At 35.9% G+C, this 22,198-nt stretch overlaps 1 protein-coding gene across 1 annotated transcript in view; it reads right to left on the bottom strand.

Annotated features, from left to right (window-relative positions):
• The window catches only part of DNM3 (dynamin 3), a 483,214-nt gene extending 472,334 nt beyond the window's left edge, over window positions 1-10,880 (bottom strand). The window contains exon 1 of the mRNA XM_063105911.1: window positions 10,822-10,880. Coding sequence (XP_062961981.1) covers window positions 10,822-10,880 — 59 coding nt within the window. The remainder of the gene's footprint in view (window positions 1-10,821) is intronic.
• Window positions 10,881-22,198: the final 11,318 nt, after the last annotated feature.

Genomic DNA, 22,198 nt, shown 5'->3' with positions numbered 1-22,198 from the left:
TCCTCTAAAAATATAATATTACTTTCTTTTTCACATCTCACAAGTAAATGATTTTTCTAATGATAAAAACAAAAATTTCTGTTGCTTAACTTCTATATTCTAATGTATAATGATAATATCAGGCAGATTTCTAACTACAGGTAACAGAATAAGAAAAAATATGAAGACTAAAGAAAAAAAGAAGAAGAAAGCTTTAAGCAGGACATAACCAATAACTTTTTGACCACATGGGTATTAAAAAACAAAAAAGTTTGCAGAGAGCATAATGAAATCACAATCCTTTTTGACTTTTAAAAATCAGTCAGAAAAAAAAAAAAAAAAAAAAAACCAGCTGGCCGGTTAGTTCAATTGCTCAGAGTGTGGCGTTATAACACCAAGATTAAGGGTTTGGATCCCCACACTGGCCAGCCACAAAAAAAAAAAAAAAAAATTCAGTTAGATTTTTACCTATGAGGATTATTTTACATATACTCTAAAGGTCCCATCCATCTCTACTGAGAAAAAAGACAATGGAAGAAAACGACATATCAGATGATACCTTAAAATAATTTAACAATTTGGTTATAATAAATTAACAATGAATTAAATAAAACCTAACATCTTTTCTAATATTGACAGGTATGCATGCACATTTACATTGTATGCAGGTTGCACAAATGTGTTTATAAATTGTCAAAAAAAATGGGAAAACAGAGTAGAGATTTTTTTGAACCATATGAAATAATTACCTATTAACAAAATAAATAAAACAAAACAAAAATAAATTAAAGGTTTACCTTATTTCAAAGTTCTCACAAATCATCGGAAAATATCCATAAAGAATTGGATTATTTTGCTACTCAGATACCCCAGCAATAACAAAGACAAACCAAAGAACTTGTAAACAGGCCAAGAACTGGCTTTATAATTTATACATCCATAGAAACTTTGAAAAACCTTTTAAATATTACACATAAACCTTTATAAAAAAATTAAATAAATACTCAGCCTCCAGAATGTATATACTCTGTGGACAAAGAACAGACACTATCTGTATTCAGAAGTAATGGTCTTTAGTTTAGGGCTATGGTCTTGGGTTCTGTCCCAACAATTGACCTTGGACATGAAACCTTTCACCTCAATATCCTTACTTTTTAAATGAGGGTATTGGACTAGATGATTCCTAAAATCGTTCTATCTCTATAATCCTGTGATTCTATGAATAACAGCAGACGACTTCTACTGGCTTGAATCTAATCAATTTTAGATCTCCAACAGGAAATAGGAAGTTCCCCATCCACAACCCATTGGTAATTGGGTTTTCCCTCACAGCAATAACATCTTCGTAATTCAATTGCCTGATAAATCTACCTTCTCCTGCCCTGGTATTTGATGATAACAAGTTATTATCCAATCACTCACATTAAAATATAATTCTACGATAAGCAGAGGAAAATAACTCTCTAGTAACGAAACGTGTAATGACTATTTCAAACTTTAAACCAGAAATGATAAAGACAACTCTGTGTGCCAATTTACGTAAAAACTGGCCTTAAGAGGGCTGGATACAGCTGAAGTAATGTTTGTAGCGTAGTCATTAATCAAACGCATTGTAAATGAAATTACTAGACACATGTTCATTACTAATGACTTCTTAACCTAATCCTTGAGTTATAAACACTAAAATTTGTATTTTTGCCCTTTCTTATTTTAAATTCAAGCCATAGCAAGAAAACAATGAGCTTTGATTCTAACTCTTCTGTTAACGACTCCCATATCATTCTAAAATTCCTAAAAGCATAACATAAATAACAAAGGGAAAGGTAATTTTCCATGCAAGCAGTGACTGGCCATGGGAATTCTTTTAAAAAAGGGGGTCAGAGGGCAGGGTGGTAGAGACAAGAAAGGCATCATTAAAATTTGTTTTAGCCACAATAATACTTGTACCCCTCAATTGTTCTTATATCTGCTTTGCCCTCAGGCTTTCCAGCTGACTCTTCTCAAAATTATTTGAAACACCTCATTATGAATCTTTATTATCATCCCCTCTATCATATACCCATTAAATTGCCATCTGATTTATAGACGAACACTAAAGTTACATGTGCTTGGTATTGACTGGATTTACCATCTGTGAGGCTCTATGGACAAATCACTTAGAACACAATCAAAAGATATTTATGGAGGAAAAGTAGCCTAACTACTTGGCATGTCTCCTAAAAGAGAGATTACAATCTCAAACTTACCATACATTAACAAGAACCAATATTTCAGTTTACAGACTCACAAAAGAGGCACCAAATCTATTTGCTGCCCTGAAATACAGTAAGTTAAATACTCATTTAGTAGTTTTAGCTCATTATATTCCAGAAGTCATTCTTTTTTTATTTTAAATTTTTATTTATTATTAACATATTCATTCTTACAAATCGTGATATTTCTTTGAGCCCTTTGCCCGACCTATCACTCCCCAAACTCCTCCCTCCCTCGCCCCCATCTCTAGTACCCTTAGGTTTGTTCTGTCCTTCTGAAAGTTTGATGTATTGTTGTGGTCTTTTCTTTCTTTACTCATAAATGGCTGCAAGGAAGGAAGGAAAGGAGGGAAGGAGGGAGGGAGGAAAGATGGAGGGAGGGAAACAGGGAAAAAGGCAGAAGTCATTTTTATTTTTACAAACCCCCCAGAACTCAAGTGAAACAAGTCTAGCTATTGCTCCCTTGAAAAATTCCACTACTGTTAACAGCCTATGGGATCCCTATGGCCCTGATATCTCACTGTACTCCCAGTTCCATCCTGAACCCTCAAGGGACTCCAGAGCAAGGTTATAGGCACCTCAAACCAAAGTCTAAAATCCATTCAATCCTTAGACCCCACTGGACAAACAGCTACCCCCTGGCCACGCTTTGGGCACAGAAAGGTGCACACTAGTGGGATCTGGCTTTAAAAGAAAAGCAAAGAGGGCTGTACAGGTCCCAAAAGAAACTTGAGACCATTTAGGCAGAGAATTTTGGAGTTCCCATTTACCTGGAACATGATGTAGAAGGAGAAATGGTTTGAACTCTAGGCAGGCACACCTCTTGCCCACCTGGAAAATCCTTGACCCCACAATACCTAGCCACATAAGGAAGGGTGAAGCCAGAGGAAAGTCAGAGAAAGGCCCTATAAAATTTGAGGCCTGGGACAGAGGCCTCCACTGCATAGGTTTAAGGGTATTTTGGTTATTTGAAATTTCAAGGAATTTGTCAGAGGACTTGACTGTGAGGATATGGAACCCAGACCAAACACAGCTGTGTGTTCTCTATTTATTCACAGAACAAAATCAGATTAATATGAACATCAGGGACATCCTTTGAAAGAAAAATTAAGACACAACATAATAGTAAAAGTATGTATATTTTGCCAAGGAGATTAGAAAAAGGTTACTCGGATTCCATAAAACAATCTCCTGTTTTGTTAACCAATTGTCATGCCCACTCTCTCTCCATAGACTTTTCACATCAAGAGCCAACAGCAAAGAGTCTCACAAAGATCAACACCCAGCAGCATTGACTAACACCTTGCCCGTGCCCTAGAGAGTACCAAGTTTGTGGGGATGTTAAAGGGTCAGATAACTGTACAGATCAATCAGTTCAACATTTCCCCAGCACCTACCTGTGCCAAACATCAGGATAGGAGCTAGGGATTGAAAGACGAGTGAGGTGGAACCCTGAGGTCAAAGAACATGTAGTGGACTGACTGCAGTAATGGCCCTATTTTTTCACACATCCCTGCGTCCACATACTTTTGTGGTGACCTCCCACATTGACTCTGGGCTTGGCCATATGATTTGCTCTGGACAATGGGACAGAAGCAAATGTATCAGCAGTAGAAATTTGAAAAGTTCTTTCACATTAGAGGATTTGCCCTCTTGATGGTCTTGGGAACCCTGTTGTCATCATGTGAACAAGTCTGAACTAGCCTGTTGAAGGATGGGAGACCACATGAGAATAACCGAGGTACCCCCATCATCTATCAGCCAGCTCCAGCTGACCCAGCAGCCATCCATCCATATGAGTGAGTCCCAGCAGAAATCAGCTGAGCCCTGCTGAGCCAAGCCCAAACTGCTGATTCCACAGAATCTTGAGCTAAATTAATGGCTATTGTTCTCAGCCACTAAGTTTTGGGGTAGTTTGTTGCAGGACAAACAGATCTAAAGGATACAAAACTCAAAGCCTAATAAGGAAGCTAGACTTGTATATAATTAATTGCAATACAGTATGAGGGCTATCATAAAAGACCTAAGTACAAAATGTATGGATACCTCAGAAGAGAAGGTGAGTTTTCCTGACAATATATGGATACCTCAGAAGACAGGGTGATTTACTCCTGACACACTTATCTATCCCCCCATGCTGGACCCAGAAAAAATCTCCAAAGGGAACACCAGAACCAAGTCAGAATCCATGGGCTGCTGTTTCCACTGGGAAACTATGGGATTTTCCTTCAACCAGAAGCTCCCTCTTTCTCCCAGAGCCTAAGAAGTTTCGTCAGGACTGGAGCCAGACAAGACCTTGAAGATGCAACCAAGATGAACATGTGTTTAACTCACTGCATTCAGCTCCCTGTGATCTCCCAGCAGTCAGACTGAGAAAATGACAATAAACTATCACAACAGGTGGTGTCACAAGCACACTGAGCAGAGAGACACATTGGGAGAAAGCAAAACCTTACCTAGAGAGATGCCCCAAAGGAAGACTGGGAAATGCCCTGTACTTCTGCACACACCAAGACTTTGATTACTGATTTACGATTAATTTTACCATGAGGAGTCTTTTATTTGTTTACTATGCATGTGCTTAAGTAATTTTAAGGGAAAAAAAGGAATCAAAATTCAGTTTATAGATTAAAGATACTCATTCTTACAGTGTTATTTTTAATAGAAAAACAGAAACAATTTCAGTGTCCAAACAATAAGAGAATATTTAGATATATGATAGTATAACTGTAATAAGAAACATTAGGAAACTCCAAAAACATGCTTTCAAAGAGCATTTAATAAGATGGAAAAATTCTCAAAAAGTGAATGTAAGAATTGTATGCACAGAATGATCCCAGTTATAGAGAAAAATATATTCATATGCATAGGAAAAAAAGGAAATATGTCTAAACATCAACAGTATCCTTGGACAGCAAGACCAAGGATGAATGTTTTCTTCCTTATATATCCATGCTTCTCAAACTAAAATATAAAGTCAATGCATAAAATATATTGAATCAGACAAACCAAAATTAAGTAATAGTCTATAAAACAAGTGGTTTGTACTCTTTAAAATTATCAATGTCATTAAAAAAAAAAAAAAAAGGCTGGGAAACTATTCCAGATCAAAGGAGATTTTCAAAACAATCTTGCCTTCCTTGGCCAAGAAAAAATCTGCTCTAAAGAATGTTATTGGGGGCCGGCCCCATGGCTCACTCGGGAGAGTGCGGTGCTGATAGCGCTGAGGCCGCGGGTTCGGATCCTATATAGGGATGGCCGGTGCGCTCACTGGCTGAGCGTGGTGTAGACAACACCATGCAGAGGGTTGCGATCCCCTTACCGGTCAAAAAAAAAAAAAAGAATGCTATTGGGACAATAGGCATATTTTGAATATGGACTGGATATCTATGTGTTTATATAAGAGAATGTCTTCGTTCTTAGAAAATAAATGTTGAAATGTTTAGGAGTAAAGGAGTATAATTGATCACTAACTATCAAATGGTACATCCAGGTGTGTGCGTGTGTCTGTGTGTGTGTATGTGTATGTGTGGAGAGAGAGAGAGAGACAGAGAAAAAGAGAGAGAGACAGAGAGTCAGAGACAGGCAGAGAGATAAAGCAAATGTGGCAAAGCATTAACAATTGCTATACAGGAGGGGTTTTTTTAACCAATTCTTGTAATTTTTCTACGAGTTTGAAATTGTTTCAAAATAAAGACAAAAATAATAACTCTAGATGTGAAAAAATCCATTTTGGAGAGAAAAACTTTATTGATTGTTATAAATTTAACTTTAAAAAAAATCCTAGGAAGATTTGTTTCCTAAAATGTTATACAACATTTTCATGCCAATTAACAAAACCCTCTCCTTGAGGAAACTGAGGGAAGAAAGGGACAAATTCCTTCATTAATCCTATTCCTCTGCTAACAGATGTCTTGGTTGAGGCTGGAATTTCTCCCAGTCAGTACCCACTGGAGGCCAAAGGTACTTGGCAACACATCAAAGTCAGGCACTCTGGGTGCTTGCATTTGCATATCTATACTGTGTGGAGAAGTCTGCCATCTCAGCAGAATACCCTGTATTTTACCCATGACCTTCATCTTGACTCTCATGGTTATCACACATTACCATCAGACCCTGCCTCTGTAGTACCATATATTACCATCAGACCCTGCCTCTATGGTACTGCCTGTGGCTCAGCCTGGCCCTCTGTTCGGAGTCTCCTATTATCTCATCTGAGAATTTTCCAGTCCTATAAATTGTCCCAAGTATTACTGACTACCACACCCTGCTTAGGTCTAACACAAAGAGACAAAACTAAATAGAAGAATTTTCAAATTAAGTAGCATCATACATTGTCCATTTCCTTAAATTTTAAGTTCTTGAAAGAAGAGGCAATATCCTAAGTATATTCTACAATATACTTAATGTATACTTAATATCAAGATCACAAAATTAAATAGTTTTAACTATATCCTGAAATGGCCACATCATTAAGAATTAATTCCATCTTATCTATGAATGGTAATTTGTGGTTGATTTTATATCTCAATGGGCTAAACAAATGGAAAAATAAATAGATAATATAATGTGAATGTGGCTTTATTATACATTTATTAAGAAAAGTCCCAGGATGGTATCACAACTGTCCTCAATAAAATAAATCATTATTACTATGCCCTTAGATTTGGGTAGGTACCAACTAAATAAATTTTATTTGCAATCAAAAAGTACTTTTCAATAAATTATCCACAAAATAATTAAGTCAATCACAGATCCCACTCAAATTTAGAAGAGAAATAAAAGAAACATAAAAAGTAAAAGTTTTTTACTTTCTTATTTATTCTGCCTATGTATTTGAATAGAACTCCTGGTCGATAAAAAAAATCACAGAAGGAATTTCTGGTAATCATTTTCTTATAATATAAGTACTATGTGCTCATTGGATAGAGATTTTTTAAACATAAATACCCCCCCCAAAAAAAACCAACTGTAATTTCACCATGTAATAAACAGTGTCAATATTTTATCTTAGACCTTTCCAGACATTTTTATACATATATTTTTTATAAAAATATTGTCACACTTTACATATTGTTTTGTAACTTGCTTTGTTCACTTAACAGTATACTGTTACTCCTTGGCAATAAATACACCTCTTCACCATCGGGTTTGCAGGCTGCACATTAGTCTATTTTGAGATGTACCAAATGTTTGACATTTAGGTTGTTTTTATTCACATGGAACTACCACACACAACTTTATAAATAAACCAATACTGACATCATTAATTATTTTCATGGATAGGCTTTCTAAGGAAAAATGCTCTTTTCCTACAGTCACAGAGCTGCTCACAGTAGGAGCATGTGAACTAAACATCGATGGACAGCGTCTCTCTCTATAATCGTTAGGCAATGATCTTCAACCAACTATACTGCAGTTAGAATGGGCCATAAACAATAGGGACCTTAGTTTTCAGGATTAAAAATTAGAGCGCATGGCCTAACAAAGCATTTTTTCTCTGATTGCAATTTTTCATATAAGAAATTTTATAAAAGCACAATGTGAACTCACATGTAATTGTCTATTTAATAAATTGTGTTTACAGAGAAAAATAGTGTCTCCTTCAAGACTCATGGTTATCATACATTAAGTACATATTGTTAATGTCAACTTTCCTGAATTAGGGCACATTTTATGCCCTTAATTAATTCATTTCATATGTGCATGGAATAATGGAATGCTTATCTTGCTCAACAGAACAGACCACAGAAAATTCTTTTGGGAAGTACCCACACATACACACCCATAACCTAATCAAAGTGAATTGACCTAGAATCACAGAATCTTAAATCTAAAAGCAGCCTTATCTTGTCTTCCTCCTTCACCTTGAAATAAGGAAACTAAAGATCAGAAAGGTGAAACGGCCAGCGTCCTGGTTAGTTCATTTACTCAAAAAATATTTATCAAAAATCTGCCAGGTGCCAGGTCCCATACTTAGCAGTGCGCATACAAGGTTCAGCAGCACGGGTATGATCTCAATTACACAGAGCATACAGGAGTTGTGCTGTCAGGCAGTTAGTCTCCTGCTGAATTACAGGGCTGGGTCTTCTGATTGCTAGCTAGTCCAGTGCAGTTTTTCCATCCATTCATTTATTCAAATATTGAGCACCCTCTATGTACCAGGCTCTTTCCAGCTTCTGGAGACAGTGAACATAACAAAGCTCCTGTACTTATATAGCTACATTCTAAAAAGGTACAGAAAAATATATAAACAAATAAATAAATAGGATCATGATAAGCACTATGAGAATATTTAAGAACAGTCAACAGAACGGAGGATCCCAAGGAAGAGAGGATGTAGCTTTAATGAAGGAAACCTGGGGAGACCTCTGATTCCAGACATTAAAATTATATAGTACTTATATTTGGTAGTGATGGAATGAATGAATCTTTTTTCTCATCTATAAATAAGATATTCAATAGATGGACCCACAAATCAGAACATTTAACAAGGCATGTGCATTTCAAATGTTTCACTTTACCCTATTATTCTGCCTTTCTAACCTTGAGTTAGGTTAGTAGTCCCAACATTATGCACGATGGACAGGGAAATTCACTTCATAGAACATTCAAGAGCATGCTACTTAACCTTGATAAACTAAGTTTGTTATTTACTCAACTAATCTTGCTTATGCTCCATTTGCTCTACTTATGTTCACTATGCCAAAAAAAAGCCAAAAAAAAAAAAATCTCAATTAAATACACTAGCATAATCACAAGTGGGAAAAGTTTGATTCCAAATGATAGCCAAGAGCTAAAGAGAAGACATATGGGATTAAAACTATAAATACACAGAGATACCTGAACTATTCCAGCTGGCACATCTGACTATGTAATTACTGATTACTAGAGGCTCTTATGGAGACTTAAATAATACAAACAAAGAATCTATTTTTAAAAATCTACTTGGAGACCAAAATATTCAAGGTCTGTATCTGAAAATTCTTTCTCATTTAATCTGCCAAATTCTAAGCTTATTTTCTAACCATCACAGGGAATAGCAAAAGAGCATGTGTGGCAGTTACAGCAGACTGGCTAGCTCAATGTCTATTCCAATCTCTGGACTTGCCTTCCTATACTGCAGAGGCTAGAATGCTAAAAACTTCATTTCCCAATCTCCATTGCAGCTAGCATTCTCAATGCAATTTAGATTTCACCATTAGATGCACTTCCGTAAGACCTAATTTGCAACTTAGGTTTTACCATTAGAGGCACTTCCATAAGACTTCAATTCAGAGTCAAGTTAAGTAGGAGAGAAGCAGCACTTAACGGTGTCATTTTGCTGGTGATCTAGATCTAGCAGGCAGCAAACAGCTCTGAAGCTAACAGTGCTGGCAGCAGTCTCATCCCTGAATCAGAGCTAAGGTAGAATATTCCAGAAGACAACAGTTATTTCATGACTCCTGGTCATGGCTAAGGTGTTGTGATCTTGAAACCAGCCGTTGGCATACAGACTTCCTGAGTCCCCAGCTTCCTAAACATAGCAATGGTAGCATTTCCTCCATCAGCCAGTTCTTTCTAGGAGCCATTCTTGGAGACTCAGCCTAGAATCTAAGCCTCCAGCCCTTCCAATGATTAGATTAGTAAGCACTTAATTCCTTATGGTAAATGCTTTTATTTTTATTATTCTATTTTTTCTTCAATAGCTATAGCGGTTTCCATTATCTGCAACTGACCCCTAAGTGATACAATATTAAGACAACTACTTGGAAACATTCAATGATCTGAACATTTCCATGCTTTCAAATATTAAAAGTAATCTAAAGTGGTCTGGATTTTCAGTACACAGAACTGACTAAAAGTACATCTCATATAATTCTCAGTTCTTTCCTCTGAGCAGTAACAAAAAGAACCCTAGGTTTTAAAAACACAGCTACTCAACACATTAAGTCACTTTTTCACTCAAACTCATGATGATTTGGTATTTGAAAACTGTATCAAAAAAAGATCATTCTAACTACTTCCAACCCTTGCTTCCTCATACAAGTAAAACAGCACCTTTCATACGGCAGCCTCTGAACATATGTTAGCTGGACTGAGTTTGGCCTTGATAATATATGATAATATAGATGGTTCAAACTAGTACATAAGCCAAAAGTATATTAGTTCTGATTCAGGAGCAGCAGACTGAATTATGAGGATGTTCCATAAAATAAATGCACTAGTACAAAACCCATTTACTTTCACAACTATGTACACTCTGACAGAAAAGATAAGGGGCTCATGTTAGGATTTTAGGAAATTTCTATAAAGGTTAGAATAATGTAATGATTTCCTACGATAACAGAGGATCTAATCAGACAGATAATTTCCTCAGCATATTGCTGTTTTTTTATATATATATATATATTTTTTTATTAAAAAAACAAACAAGAAAACTTGACCTGAAAGGTTAGAAATACTGAGATACATGGAATCTGCTTGATGAAGGTCCCAACAGTATCCAAGTACCTCTAGGGATCTTATTACCTAGAGGTACTAATGATATATCTTTTCATGTCAAAATATGATATAGAAGAAAATGAAGACATGGCCACTTTGCTCTCACCTGGATGATGAAGGGAACGGTATGGGTTCACACCTGTGCAGAACAGCAGTGGAATACATTACCGCTTGCTTTTCTCTCTGTCACTTAACACAAATCTGCTCTCCAACGCATGAGGGAAATACAGATAGTTCAGCAGATCCTTCTAACAGAAACATGTTTGGTATCTCAGAGAAGTCAGCTTCAGTTACAAGCATTTTTCATGTATAAATTCTCACAGTCTTATCCAAGAGGTAAAAAGTCAATTTCTCAACATATTCAAGTTTTTTCAATTTCCAAAAAAAAAAAAAAAAAAAAAAAATTAAAGGAATTTTAATTAGTATTTCCTGATTATTCTATTTGTGAAAAGTGCTTTATTAATTGCATGGAGAGATACAAGAGGATAGGAAACAATGTTCCTATCCCAAGGAATTATGATTTAAAGGAAGAAAAGATCTTACATCTTTTTTTTTTCAATCTATGTTTTAAAAATTTTTCACTAAAGCTTCTGCAAGCTGTTAGTAATTCTCATTTTGGGGAGTTGGACATCTTATCTGTAATAGCTACTCTCATTCCCTTTAATAATTAAATGTGTCATGGAATTATGAAAAAGTAAATGAAATTTTTACTTTACTTTTAAATTCTCTCAGAAACACATGAGTCAGCCAAAGCTAGCATGATGTGTCACAATGACTATGCTGAGAATCATTGTCCTACTTACTACAGAAACTCTAGATGAGTAAATGAAACAATACAGCTCAGCAAGTGCAGATCCTCACAAAAGAACACCCACTCTCACTTGCAGTCTGTTCATAATCAGACACCCCGCCTAAAACTTAACCATGATTCGAACCTTGCAGATATGAATGAGGCAATTCACATCTTTTGAATTTGAATTCTTCAGTGCAATAGCTAAAGGTCAAGGAAGTGGGTTAATGAGAACATGCCACTGGGGTGGATATGGAGCAGGGAGTGGAGAAAATCAAAGGCAGAGACTCTCCATTGCAAGTGAGAAATTCATAGCAATAATGATGTCAGACAATATAGCCCCATTCTTGATTTTTATAGGAAGTAGATTACTTAGTTTATAGATTACCTATATCCGATGGCACTTCTTTTTGCTTTTGGCATCATCTTTTAAATATTTCACTGGTAATTAGCACCTCCATAGAGAATGGAAACAGAAGTGTATTGAAGTGAAACTCAAGGTAGCCAAATTTCACTACTTAACAATAAGTTCAGCAAAAAAGATTTACTGTGCAGAAAAGACTAAAATGAATGGAGATCTCACCTTGGGTAAGTTCACCTTATAAACAAGAAGACTTATAAAACACTTAAATGAGAGTTAATTAGAATTCTTTGCTTTAAAATAGTTTTTGCCTTATAAAATTATTGCATTTAGAAATATGTCTAATAGACATAAAATTCTTAGACTTAAAATGTTCTTTAACTTACCAAAACGTGTTTCACATATGGTATTTCAAGAATATACCTAAAGAAAAGCTAACCTATATGTGGAGGGAAGTGGGTGGCTAAAATTACAGTTATTTTATTCCTATGATTTCAGGGCCTATCCTAAAGTAAATCAAAGTTATGTGCTTTAGGTTTGCAACATTAACTTTTTCTGATTTCTCACTGGACTGTTATTTGCATCATTAAAGTCTATATATAGAAAAAGTACTGTGTGTCCACAGATGAAAGAAAAAAATCCTACTTCCCATAACCATAAAATAGAAAACAAGTATTGCACATCTCCATGTTCGCAATATGCCAGAATTAGATGAATATTTCTGAAACTTAGCTAATAACCTTAAACAACCTTAACCTTCTAAACAAAGTCCTTGAACAGATAAAAAGAAATGCCCCAAACAGCAAAAAGTCTCAATATAAAGCCACAAGTATTCCTATTTGGAATTACCATTACAAAATCTGACTAAAAATATTTCATCCCAAAACATGATACTTTAGTAATAACTATGACACACAAAAAAGTTTTTTTTTCTTTTCTTTTCTCTTCCTGAATTGTAGTCAACAAATGCCATCTGTTCAACCAAGGTTTGATGAGCATCTACTGTGTGCAAGGTGCTTGCTATGGGAGTTAGAAAGGTGATCCTAGCCCACATGGAGCTTTTAAGCCTGGAAGGAAAGAAAGACACTCATGGGAATAATGACAGAGCCACTCAGTGTGCACACAAACCCAAGAAGGGTCTAGTGGGCTGCATGAATCAGAAGAGAAGAGACAGAGTGTGGCTGGGGTGATCAAGAAGGGCTTTACACAGATGGCATTTGAACTACACCAAAAAAGGCAGAAATGATATGCCAGAATCAGATAAGGGGAGAAATACAAAGAAGGAAAGAAAAGAAAACTGGAAAAAATAAACTGTCCTTTCTCTATTTTGACTATTTATTTGGAAATTTTCAAGCTTATATAAACGGAAAGTGAATAACATAATAAATTCACATACACCTATATCCATCTTCAACAATTATCAGCCCATGGGCAATCTTGATCCACCTATTCTCTCACCCATTCCCATGTTTCACTTTCCTACCAGATTATTTTCAAACAAATTCCAGACATCACATCATTTCACCAATAAAGATTTCAGTATGTATCTTTAAAAGATAAGAACTCTTTTTAGACTTGCTGGGGCATTTATTTTTATATCTACTTAATAAACATTATCCTAAGTGCTTTACAAATATCAACTCATTCTATCCTCAAAGCAATCCTATAAAGTAAGTACTGTTATTCTTATCATTTCACAGATGAAGAAATTAAAGCCTACAAGGTTAAATAAGTTGCCCAAGGTTGGCCAGATAGTTAGTGGCAGGGCAGGATTTGAACCCAGGTGTTCGGCTTCAGATCAAGGCTCTCAAACACTACAGTCCACCATACTGCCAATAAATATTTGGTTTACTCCTTCAGAGGCCAAACATAACTTACGTGTCATTTTTATATTCTATATTCCGACTTGTCTTAAAAAGAGATACTGATAGTCCTCCAACCAAGAAGAAAAGGTACAACTGCATACTCGTGACAATGAAATAATACTGGCTTTTTAAGTAGTTTGAGTACACACAATTCAGACAAAGCAATAATAAACTCTAGAAGTGGCTGAATAAGTGCAAGAAAAGCAAGTCATCCAGGCTCACTAATCATGCATGTGCTACGAACTATAAGTAATGAATTATCTGAATATCATATTTTGATGATAAAACCAGAGTGGTATCAAATATGTTTCTAAAAATCCAATTTCATCAACTCTACTACTACTTAACTTCTCACTGCAACATCTAAACATAAGAATTATCATAGACTCCACTAAAATATTGAATTTTTTTGACATGCACAAATGCCACAATTAATTTTAAGAAATCTTTAACTATAAAAACTGCTGGTTTTCCCAATTCTTTCAAGTAATTAAGAGATTAATTAAATAACTTAATCACTAAAATATGCATATGTGCTGATATATATATATACATACACACACGCATACCTATACACAAGGGTACTTCAAAAGGTTCGTGGAAAAAGAGAGTAAAAGATAATATGAATCTTTCCATGAACTTTTTGAAGAATCCTCCCATATGAATACAGATGCATATACACATATGCATGCACATATATTAGTGGCATCCAATTTTAATATCTGAAAACCTAGATATCTGAAAAATATATATGTTTGTATACATGTGGATGTGATAGCCATTTTTAAAATATAAAAAAACTACCATCTCTGATACGAATTAAAAAACTTGGTTCACATTACAGTAAGTTTGCAAATGAGTTCCAGGAAAAGAACTGTGTACCATTTTCTAAATAATTACTTCAATAGATACTTCAACTGTAGCAAGAGGCTTACTCACATTTCTTTCCTGTAGTCAAGTGACACTCAGGAGGAAAACAGAAACATTCTTACTTTGAAATCACTCACAGTAATAATGTCATATAATGGAAGACAACATACGTGGGCCTCCGGTTTGGATTAGAGCCAAATTTATTAGGAAGTAAGGGAAATAGCTCCTAAAAAACTATTTGATACCATTAGGAATGCTTATCTTATTGTCATTGAGGGGAAAGATAAAAGAACATTACTTTCTTACTTTCTGGAGAAAAGAAAAAGCATATAATTTTTCACATTTTTTAAATCTAATAGTTAGAACATCAGGCATTTTCACAGTTTCTGGAGGTTAACAGCTGTTCTTTAGAATAAAGGGACTAAATTCTTCTTTAAGAGATATCTGCTTCTCACCCCAAAAGCTACCTATCTTTAGTTTGAGACCAATCTCTCCCAACCTAAGTAATTTGCCTTGCCCTTTGAAATGCCAACTCTTGACTAAGGAGTAAGACACAATTAGTGCTGTCCTCCCTCAAGTCCTTGCTTAAATCTCAATTCTGCCCCGCTGAATATGCCTGATCCCCCTTGCCCTGCTCTAACTTTTCTTTGGTCCATAGCACTAATCATCATGTAACCTACCATATAATTTACTCATTTATTATGTTCATTGCTTATCCAACTTCCCACTTAAAATGTGAGTTCCTCAAAGGCAGGGATCTTTGTTTGCTTTACGGGCTTTGTTCTCTAGCTCTTAGAATGGTGCCAGACACATAGTAGATGTTCAGTAGATCTGCTGATGTTGGGATTTAAAATAACCTTTTAAGTAATAGTAATACTTCATAGCTAACATTTATGAAGATGGAGCACCTACCACAGGCCAGGCACCATGCTGTGCCCTTCAAAACCATTAAAGGAACTCATAACCACCCTGGGAAATACAGACCATTTTGCTGCTGAGAAATGTGTCATTTATAGAGATTAAGTAATTTCACAGTAAGTGAAGCTCATTCAAGATATCTTCATCTTTTATAATTCAACTTGACTTCTTAAAGGACTGATACCATTAACTCTTCCAAATATCTAAACCCATCTGATAACTACAATGATAAACTGTGAGTTAACAAAGCTGATCAAGTGTCTTCACAAATAATGTCTCAAGACTCAGACCCTCAGAGTAATTATGGAATGATTCTGCTCCTTTTGCTATGATTATACTCCTCCCCCAATCTTAATAACAACAAAAGAATAATAATTTCTGCAGTTCTTTGTAGTTCATAACATGCTTAGACACCTATTATCAAATTTGATCTAAATTATTAAAAAATACATCTATAATCTTGCTCTTCAACTGACTCCAAAAAGAGTAAGAACATCTTGTCCAAATTGGATCTGAATGGGAAACAGATATGCAGAAAGAGAGGCCCCCTGAATGGAAATTTCTGTAACTTCCAGAGCAGATATTTATTAACTTTCCACATTTTCTCATACCTACAGAAAGGGACTAGGAGAAAAGCAACATGATTCTATGAACTGAGACAGAGTTGAGGCCCAGCCAGCATGCCAAGAGACGAGCGGAGGCCATACTCTTGGTGTCATTACTAATGCCTTGACTTCACTTTTCCTAGGAAATGCTAATAGAAAAAGAATAAACAGAAACAATTTGTGACTAAGTCATTCATTCCTACATACGTTATGCTGACAATCCTTAAGGACCAATATGCTCAACGCTATGGGAGATCCACTGAAGTACAAGGCAGAGGTCCTATCCTCATAAACTAGTTCAGAAGACCAGACATAAATATGTAAAGACAAAAGAGAAAAATTAACTGTAAAAAGAAAAACATGAGAAATAGTTTTGGGCCAAGGAATTACTATCTCAAGAAATACTAGGTATTTGGTAATTCATTGCAACGTCTGTATAACTAATATAATTTGAAAGTCATTTCAAATTCAACTTTCTATTATAAAGTAGTGCACTCTTGAAATCCTGTTAAAATTATACTTCCTTTTAAAATTATTCTTTAAGACCTAACTCAAATATGATGACCTCTCTCATTTTCCCCGACCTTCCCTCAACCCTCTACAGTGCCTTGTCATCTCTCACATTCTTCCTGTACACCTTATCACGTACCTTTACTGATGGGCTATGTGAGCCCAAAGGCCATAGCTTGCACCTGCATGGTGCCTGGCAGTCAGGAGGGGCTTAGCAATTGTTGGCTAAATTGAAAGAAATAAAGAATTTACTGCCTCTTAAACCCACAGAATCTATTTTCCTGGAGAACACTTAATGTATGCCTCTACATTTGAATATTGTATTTGGCAGGTAATAACAAATAAAACAACCACCAAAAATTTTAACAAGAAAAGGAAATTAGGGTACATAACTTAGACTGTCCATTGCAAACTTCTAACTTTTATTATCTAAAGACATTTAGAATCTTGCCTCTTTAGCACATACTCAGCCCTCTGACCAAGCTATTCTCTGAAAACTTCAGACTTTTCTATGTCTTCAAGTGTTTATTCATGCCATTCCTCCAGACACACCTTTCGCCCTTCCCTCTGTCTTCCCAAACCCCATCATCCTCCGGGGCCCACCTCAAGTGATACTTCTTTTATAAACTCCTTCCACACACTATCTTTCAACGTGGATTACTTCCTTTTGGATTTCCCATTACAAATTTACAGGCTGTTTTGTTACCTGATTTTGTTCAGTTTAGAATTTTATTTTTAGTTTATGCTTTTTTCTCATTGTTTCATGTCTCATCTCTCCCCAGAAGAATATAATTTTGAGTCAGGGACCATTCTGTACCTCTTTTTGATACATAATCTATTTTGCAAAGTGACAGGCATGTAATTGTTCAATAAAAAGCTTACTTAACTGAAGATCAAATCTTCACTTTTTATTTCAGGGAATCAAGGCCAATCTTTTGCAGAACATGGAATAATAGTGTAGGAGAGACTTCACAGATCCTAAATGAGGAAAAGATTCTCTGATGATCAGCTAACTCATAATGAAAATATAAACACATTAGTTTGTAATTGGTCCCACCTAAAATTTATCTTCATTAATGTCTTCTTAATGAGGTATAGTGAGAATCCATAAAAATTACATATGTTACCAGTTCTACTTCATATCAGTAAGGAATATAAGGGGTAATTCATGTCAAACAGATATTGTCTTTAAATAACTTTTTCAAAATAAAGGAAAATATAACAACAGATGTGCTAGCATTTAAACAGGTCCTGAAGCAACCCATCAGAACTAGTTAAGGATAGTTCTTTGGTGAACATTTACATCATCCTAGATACTATATCTGCACTTATAGTAGCTTTCATCAATGGTTTCTAAGTATGGCTTTATAACCCAAATAATTAATAAAGAAAGCTGAGTGTCAGATATGAGCTACTGTAATTAAAATTATAGAAAATGTTAGAACTTACCATATTTAAAAACTGAGTTCAAGTAAAAGTTATCAGTCTCCACCTTTAACTAGATGAAGGTTAAATCAAACCGAAAGTAATCGGTATTAAGTTAATTTCTATCCTGTGGTAGCATGAAACGTTTATTGCCTATAAGCATTACTTTTAACTTTCAAGCAGTAAAAATAAGGCAAGGCAGTGAAATATTTTAGCAGCAATAAGCCGGCCTCATACCTCAGTGAGAACTAATCATTATCAATCATGACATGAATCCATTGGTAATTAAGTAAACAGAAAAAGAAAATGAACAGCCAGAAAATTTCAGGTCAAGAGTTTAAGTTTCTGTGTGGATATGAGTACATGGAAAACATGGTTGGTACAAGTAGAGGAGAGAAATTCTTCTAGAGTGAACCAGGACAATTCTGCAGTTAACTGTAACTGACAGACATAACTACCTGCTTCCCTTATGAGGAAATGCCTCTGAAGAGACAAATCCAAGCAAGAATGAAAATCACACTGTGGAGATCTTGGGATATTTGAACTCAGCTAAGATCTTACGTGACCTGGCTGTGAGCAAGCAGATGACAGTTCCTCAGACGTGGGGAGGGTAGCACCAGATGGGGAGGGCAAAGGAAACAACACTTGGGCTATGTGCCAGGTGTTTTCACATACCTTAATTCACGAGGGAAAGCAATATTTTATGCCCAAAAGCATTCTCAAATGGTTTTTTCCAGAAGACCAAACATACAATGTTCAGATACACAGCCTTAAAAAAAGCACATGCAAGAATAATAAGCCCTGCAATTCCCTACAATTGTGGTTCAGAAACTGTATGAAGGGCATCAAAAAGCATCTTTCTTCCTTCTCCCACTGCAACTGCTCTATCGATGTAAAAGAAAAAATTAAAAATTAAGTTTTTCAACAGAGAGAGGCTACTCCTTGCTTAATAAAGCAAGCCAGAGATGCCAAGAAGTACTAACTTAGAAGAGAGCTAAATTCCATTCTTTCTGCCTGAAAAATCATCTCAGTTGTGACATCTCCAAATCTATTATGCATGGCTGTGAAGATGCCATTAAATAGGTGGATTTGAGCATTTCAAATAGATCTGGCATGAAGCTATTTCTTGCTCAAAAATTTCCACTCATTCATGCAATGCCCACATTGCAGTGTCGAGGTTGAAAACAGGAAAAATCATTTGGCTTAGTACCAAGTACTTCAGGGCAGCTCAGTTTCTGCCCCTTAGCCTGAACAGAACACAGAACATAAGATGGATGCCTGGCATGCCAGGAGCTGAGCTCAGGACACCACTCCATGGCCTCCCCAGGGAGCGTAGGACCCAGGGTATGACCAAAGAATTCCAAAACTGGTCAGCCCTAAGAGATCCTGTGTCTCAGGAAATAACACTACTCTCACTCAAGCAAGAAGCACTCTTTTAAGAAATGCTTCTCTACCAACACTCTGAATAGCACGGGGGATGACATTGGGTGGAAAAAGATGAATATCAACTGCGATTTGAAGGTTAACTCATAAGAGCAGGGCTCAATATGAAGAAATTTGGGGAATAATTCACCAATTTATTTCACTTACAGCTTACAGTTTACATATGTGTAAGAGTGCATAGGATAAAAACCTATTTCTAAAGTCTGAGAGCTTTTCCAATAAGTATAAAACAAAAGTTCTAAGTGAAAAGAAAGCATTGTATCTTAGTTTAATTGACAGTGATTTTCTTCTTCTTTCTTAGCTCTATCTAAAATAATGCTGCTTCTTAAAATTGAGGCATCTTTGCCAGATAAAATATGGTAGGTATGGTAAATATGGATATATGAACACATATGTGTGATACATGACCAAAGATACCACTGAAGTAAAACCTACACATACCAAATACTAGGATGAAAGAGACGCTCTTTGACACTCAAGCATGTAAACTTTGGGCCTATTAATACTTTCCAAAGTGGGTAATTAATATCATGTATATACATTATTCCAAGAAGAGATTAGGATTAAATTAAAGTAGATCCAAAGAAAATGAAGAAAAATTTATGAGTTAACAATGCCATGAAAATATGAAAAGCAGTTTGGGTGCTTCTAACCTTAGTATAGAATTAATATCTGAAAGGAACCATGTGCCCTGCATCTCCCCATGGCATATTACTTGGCTGTCTATTAGCAGAAGAATCAAGATGGATTGAACCAGAGATGTGGCCTACTATAACCTAGTGCAGATATGACTTCTATATTCCAAACACTTGAGGTCTGAAACATGAACTTTCATATTAAAATGCAAGTTTTAGTGAAATAAAGCAATCGTGGTAGGAACAGGAAGCGAAGTATTTCTCAACTACTTAACCCATAGCCATTTCCACAATGAACTAGCCAGAATTATTTCAAATTTCAAAAGTGATCACCGCTCACATGGGTACAAGTTTGCTTCAAATCTATTCCAAGATTGACCCTTCAGCCCCGTCCTTCTTTGTGGAGCCTGTCCTAACGGTCCAACTGCTCATCCTGCCCAAGTCATTCCAGGCTCTTCTCCACATGCTGTGTGCAGTCGCACATGTGGCTTAAGATTTGAAAAACATCTGGCCTTTATTAGAACCTTAGATGCACTTAAGCTTTTAAAGTAAAACCTAAAAGCAGCTTTTAAAACAGGACCCTAAAACTACAACTGAGTGTGAGTGTTTTGACAATAATTTCTACTTCTCATGATCTATGGGCCATCACCCCAAATTGACCATGTATGAAAACCTGCAAAAAATTACTGAGCCCTATTGGGTGAAAGTTATAAGGTGGCATGCATAAGGACCAAAAGATGCAGATAATGTGATGCATAGAAGCTTACAACATAACAAGGCATATAAAACAATAATTATTATTTAGGATGTCCGTAAGTCCGACTAGAAAAGCACAGTAAGGGTTTTTAAAAAAACATAAAAGAAAGTTCCTTTTTCTCCACAACCTCGTCAGCATTTATCGTTCAGAGTCTTTTGGATTTTAGCCATCCTAACTGGGGTTAGATGGTATCTCAGTGTGGTTTTGATTTGCATTTTCCGGATGCTGAGTGATGTTGAGCATTTTTTCATATGTCTGTTGGCCATTTGTATATCTTCCTTAGAGAAATGCCTACTTAGCTCTTTTGCCCATTTTTTAATTGGGTTGCTTGTTTTCTTCTTGTAAAGTTGTTTGAGTTCCTTAAGTATTCTGGATATTAATCCTTTGTCAGATGTATATTTTGCAAATATTTTCTCCCACTCTGTTGGTTGTCTTTTAACTCTGTTAATTGTTTCTTTTGCTGTGCAGAAGCTTTTTAGTTTGATATAATCCCATTTGTTTATTTTTCCTTTGGTTGACTGTGCTTTTGGGGTCGTATTCATGAAGTCTGTGCCCAGTCCTATTTCCTGAAGTGTTTCTCCTATGTTTTCTTTAAGAAGTTTTATTGTTTCAGGGTGTATATTTAAATCCTTAATCCATTTTGAGTTGATTTTAGTATACGGTGAGAGGTATGGATCTAGTTTCATTCTCGTGCATATGGATATCCAGTTATCCCAGCACCATTTGCTGAAGAGGCAGTCCCTTCCCCAGTGAATAGGCTTGGTGCCTTTGCCAAAGATCAGATGGCAGTAAGTGTGTGGGTTGATTTCTGGATTCTCTATTCTATTCCATTGGTCAGTGTGTCTGTTTTTATGCCAGTACCATACTGTTTTGGTTATTATAGCTTTGTAGTATAGCTTAAAGTCAGGTAGTGTTATGCCTCCAGCTTTATTTTTTTTGCTCAGCATTGCTTTGGCTATGCATGGTCTTTTATTGTTCCATATAAATGTCTGGATAGTTTTTTCCATTTCTGAGAAAAATGTCTTGGAATTTTGATGGGGATTGCATTAAATTTGTATATCACTTTGGGTAGTATGGACATTTTCACTATGTTGATTCTTCCAATCCAAGAGCATGGGATAAAAGGAACTCATACATTGTTGGTGGGACTGCAAAATGGTGCAGCCTCTATGGAAAATGGTATGGAGGTTCCTCAAACAATTGCAGATAGATCTACCATACGACCCAGCTATCCCACTGTTGGGAATATACCCAGAGGAATGGAAATCATCAAGTCGAAGGTATACCTGTTCCCCAATGTTCAT

This window comes from Cynocephalus volans, chromosome 8 (genome assembly GCF_027409185.1).
Source record: "Cynocephalus volans isolate mCynVol1 chromosome 8, mCynVol1.pri, whole genome shotgun sequence".
Lineage (NCBI taxonomy): Eukaryota > Metazoa > Chordata > Mammalia > Dermoptera > Cynocephalidae > Cynocephalus > Cynocephalus volans.
This window is presented reverse-complemented; position numbering and strand designations above follow the sequence as displayed.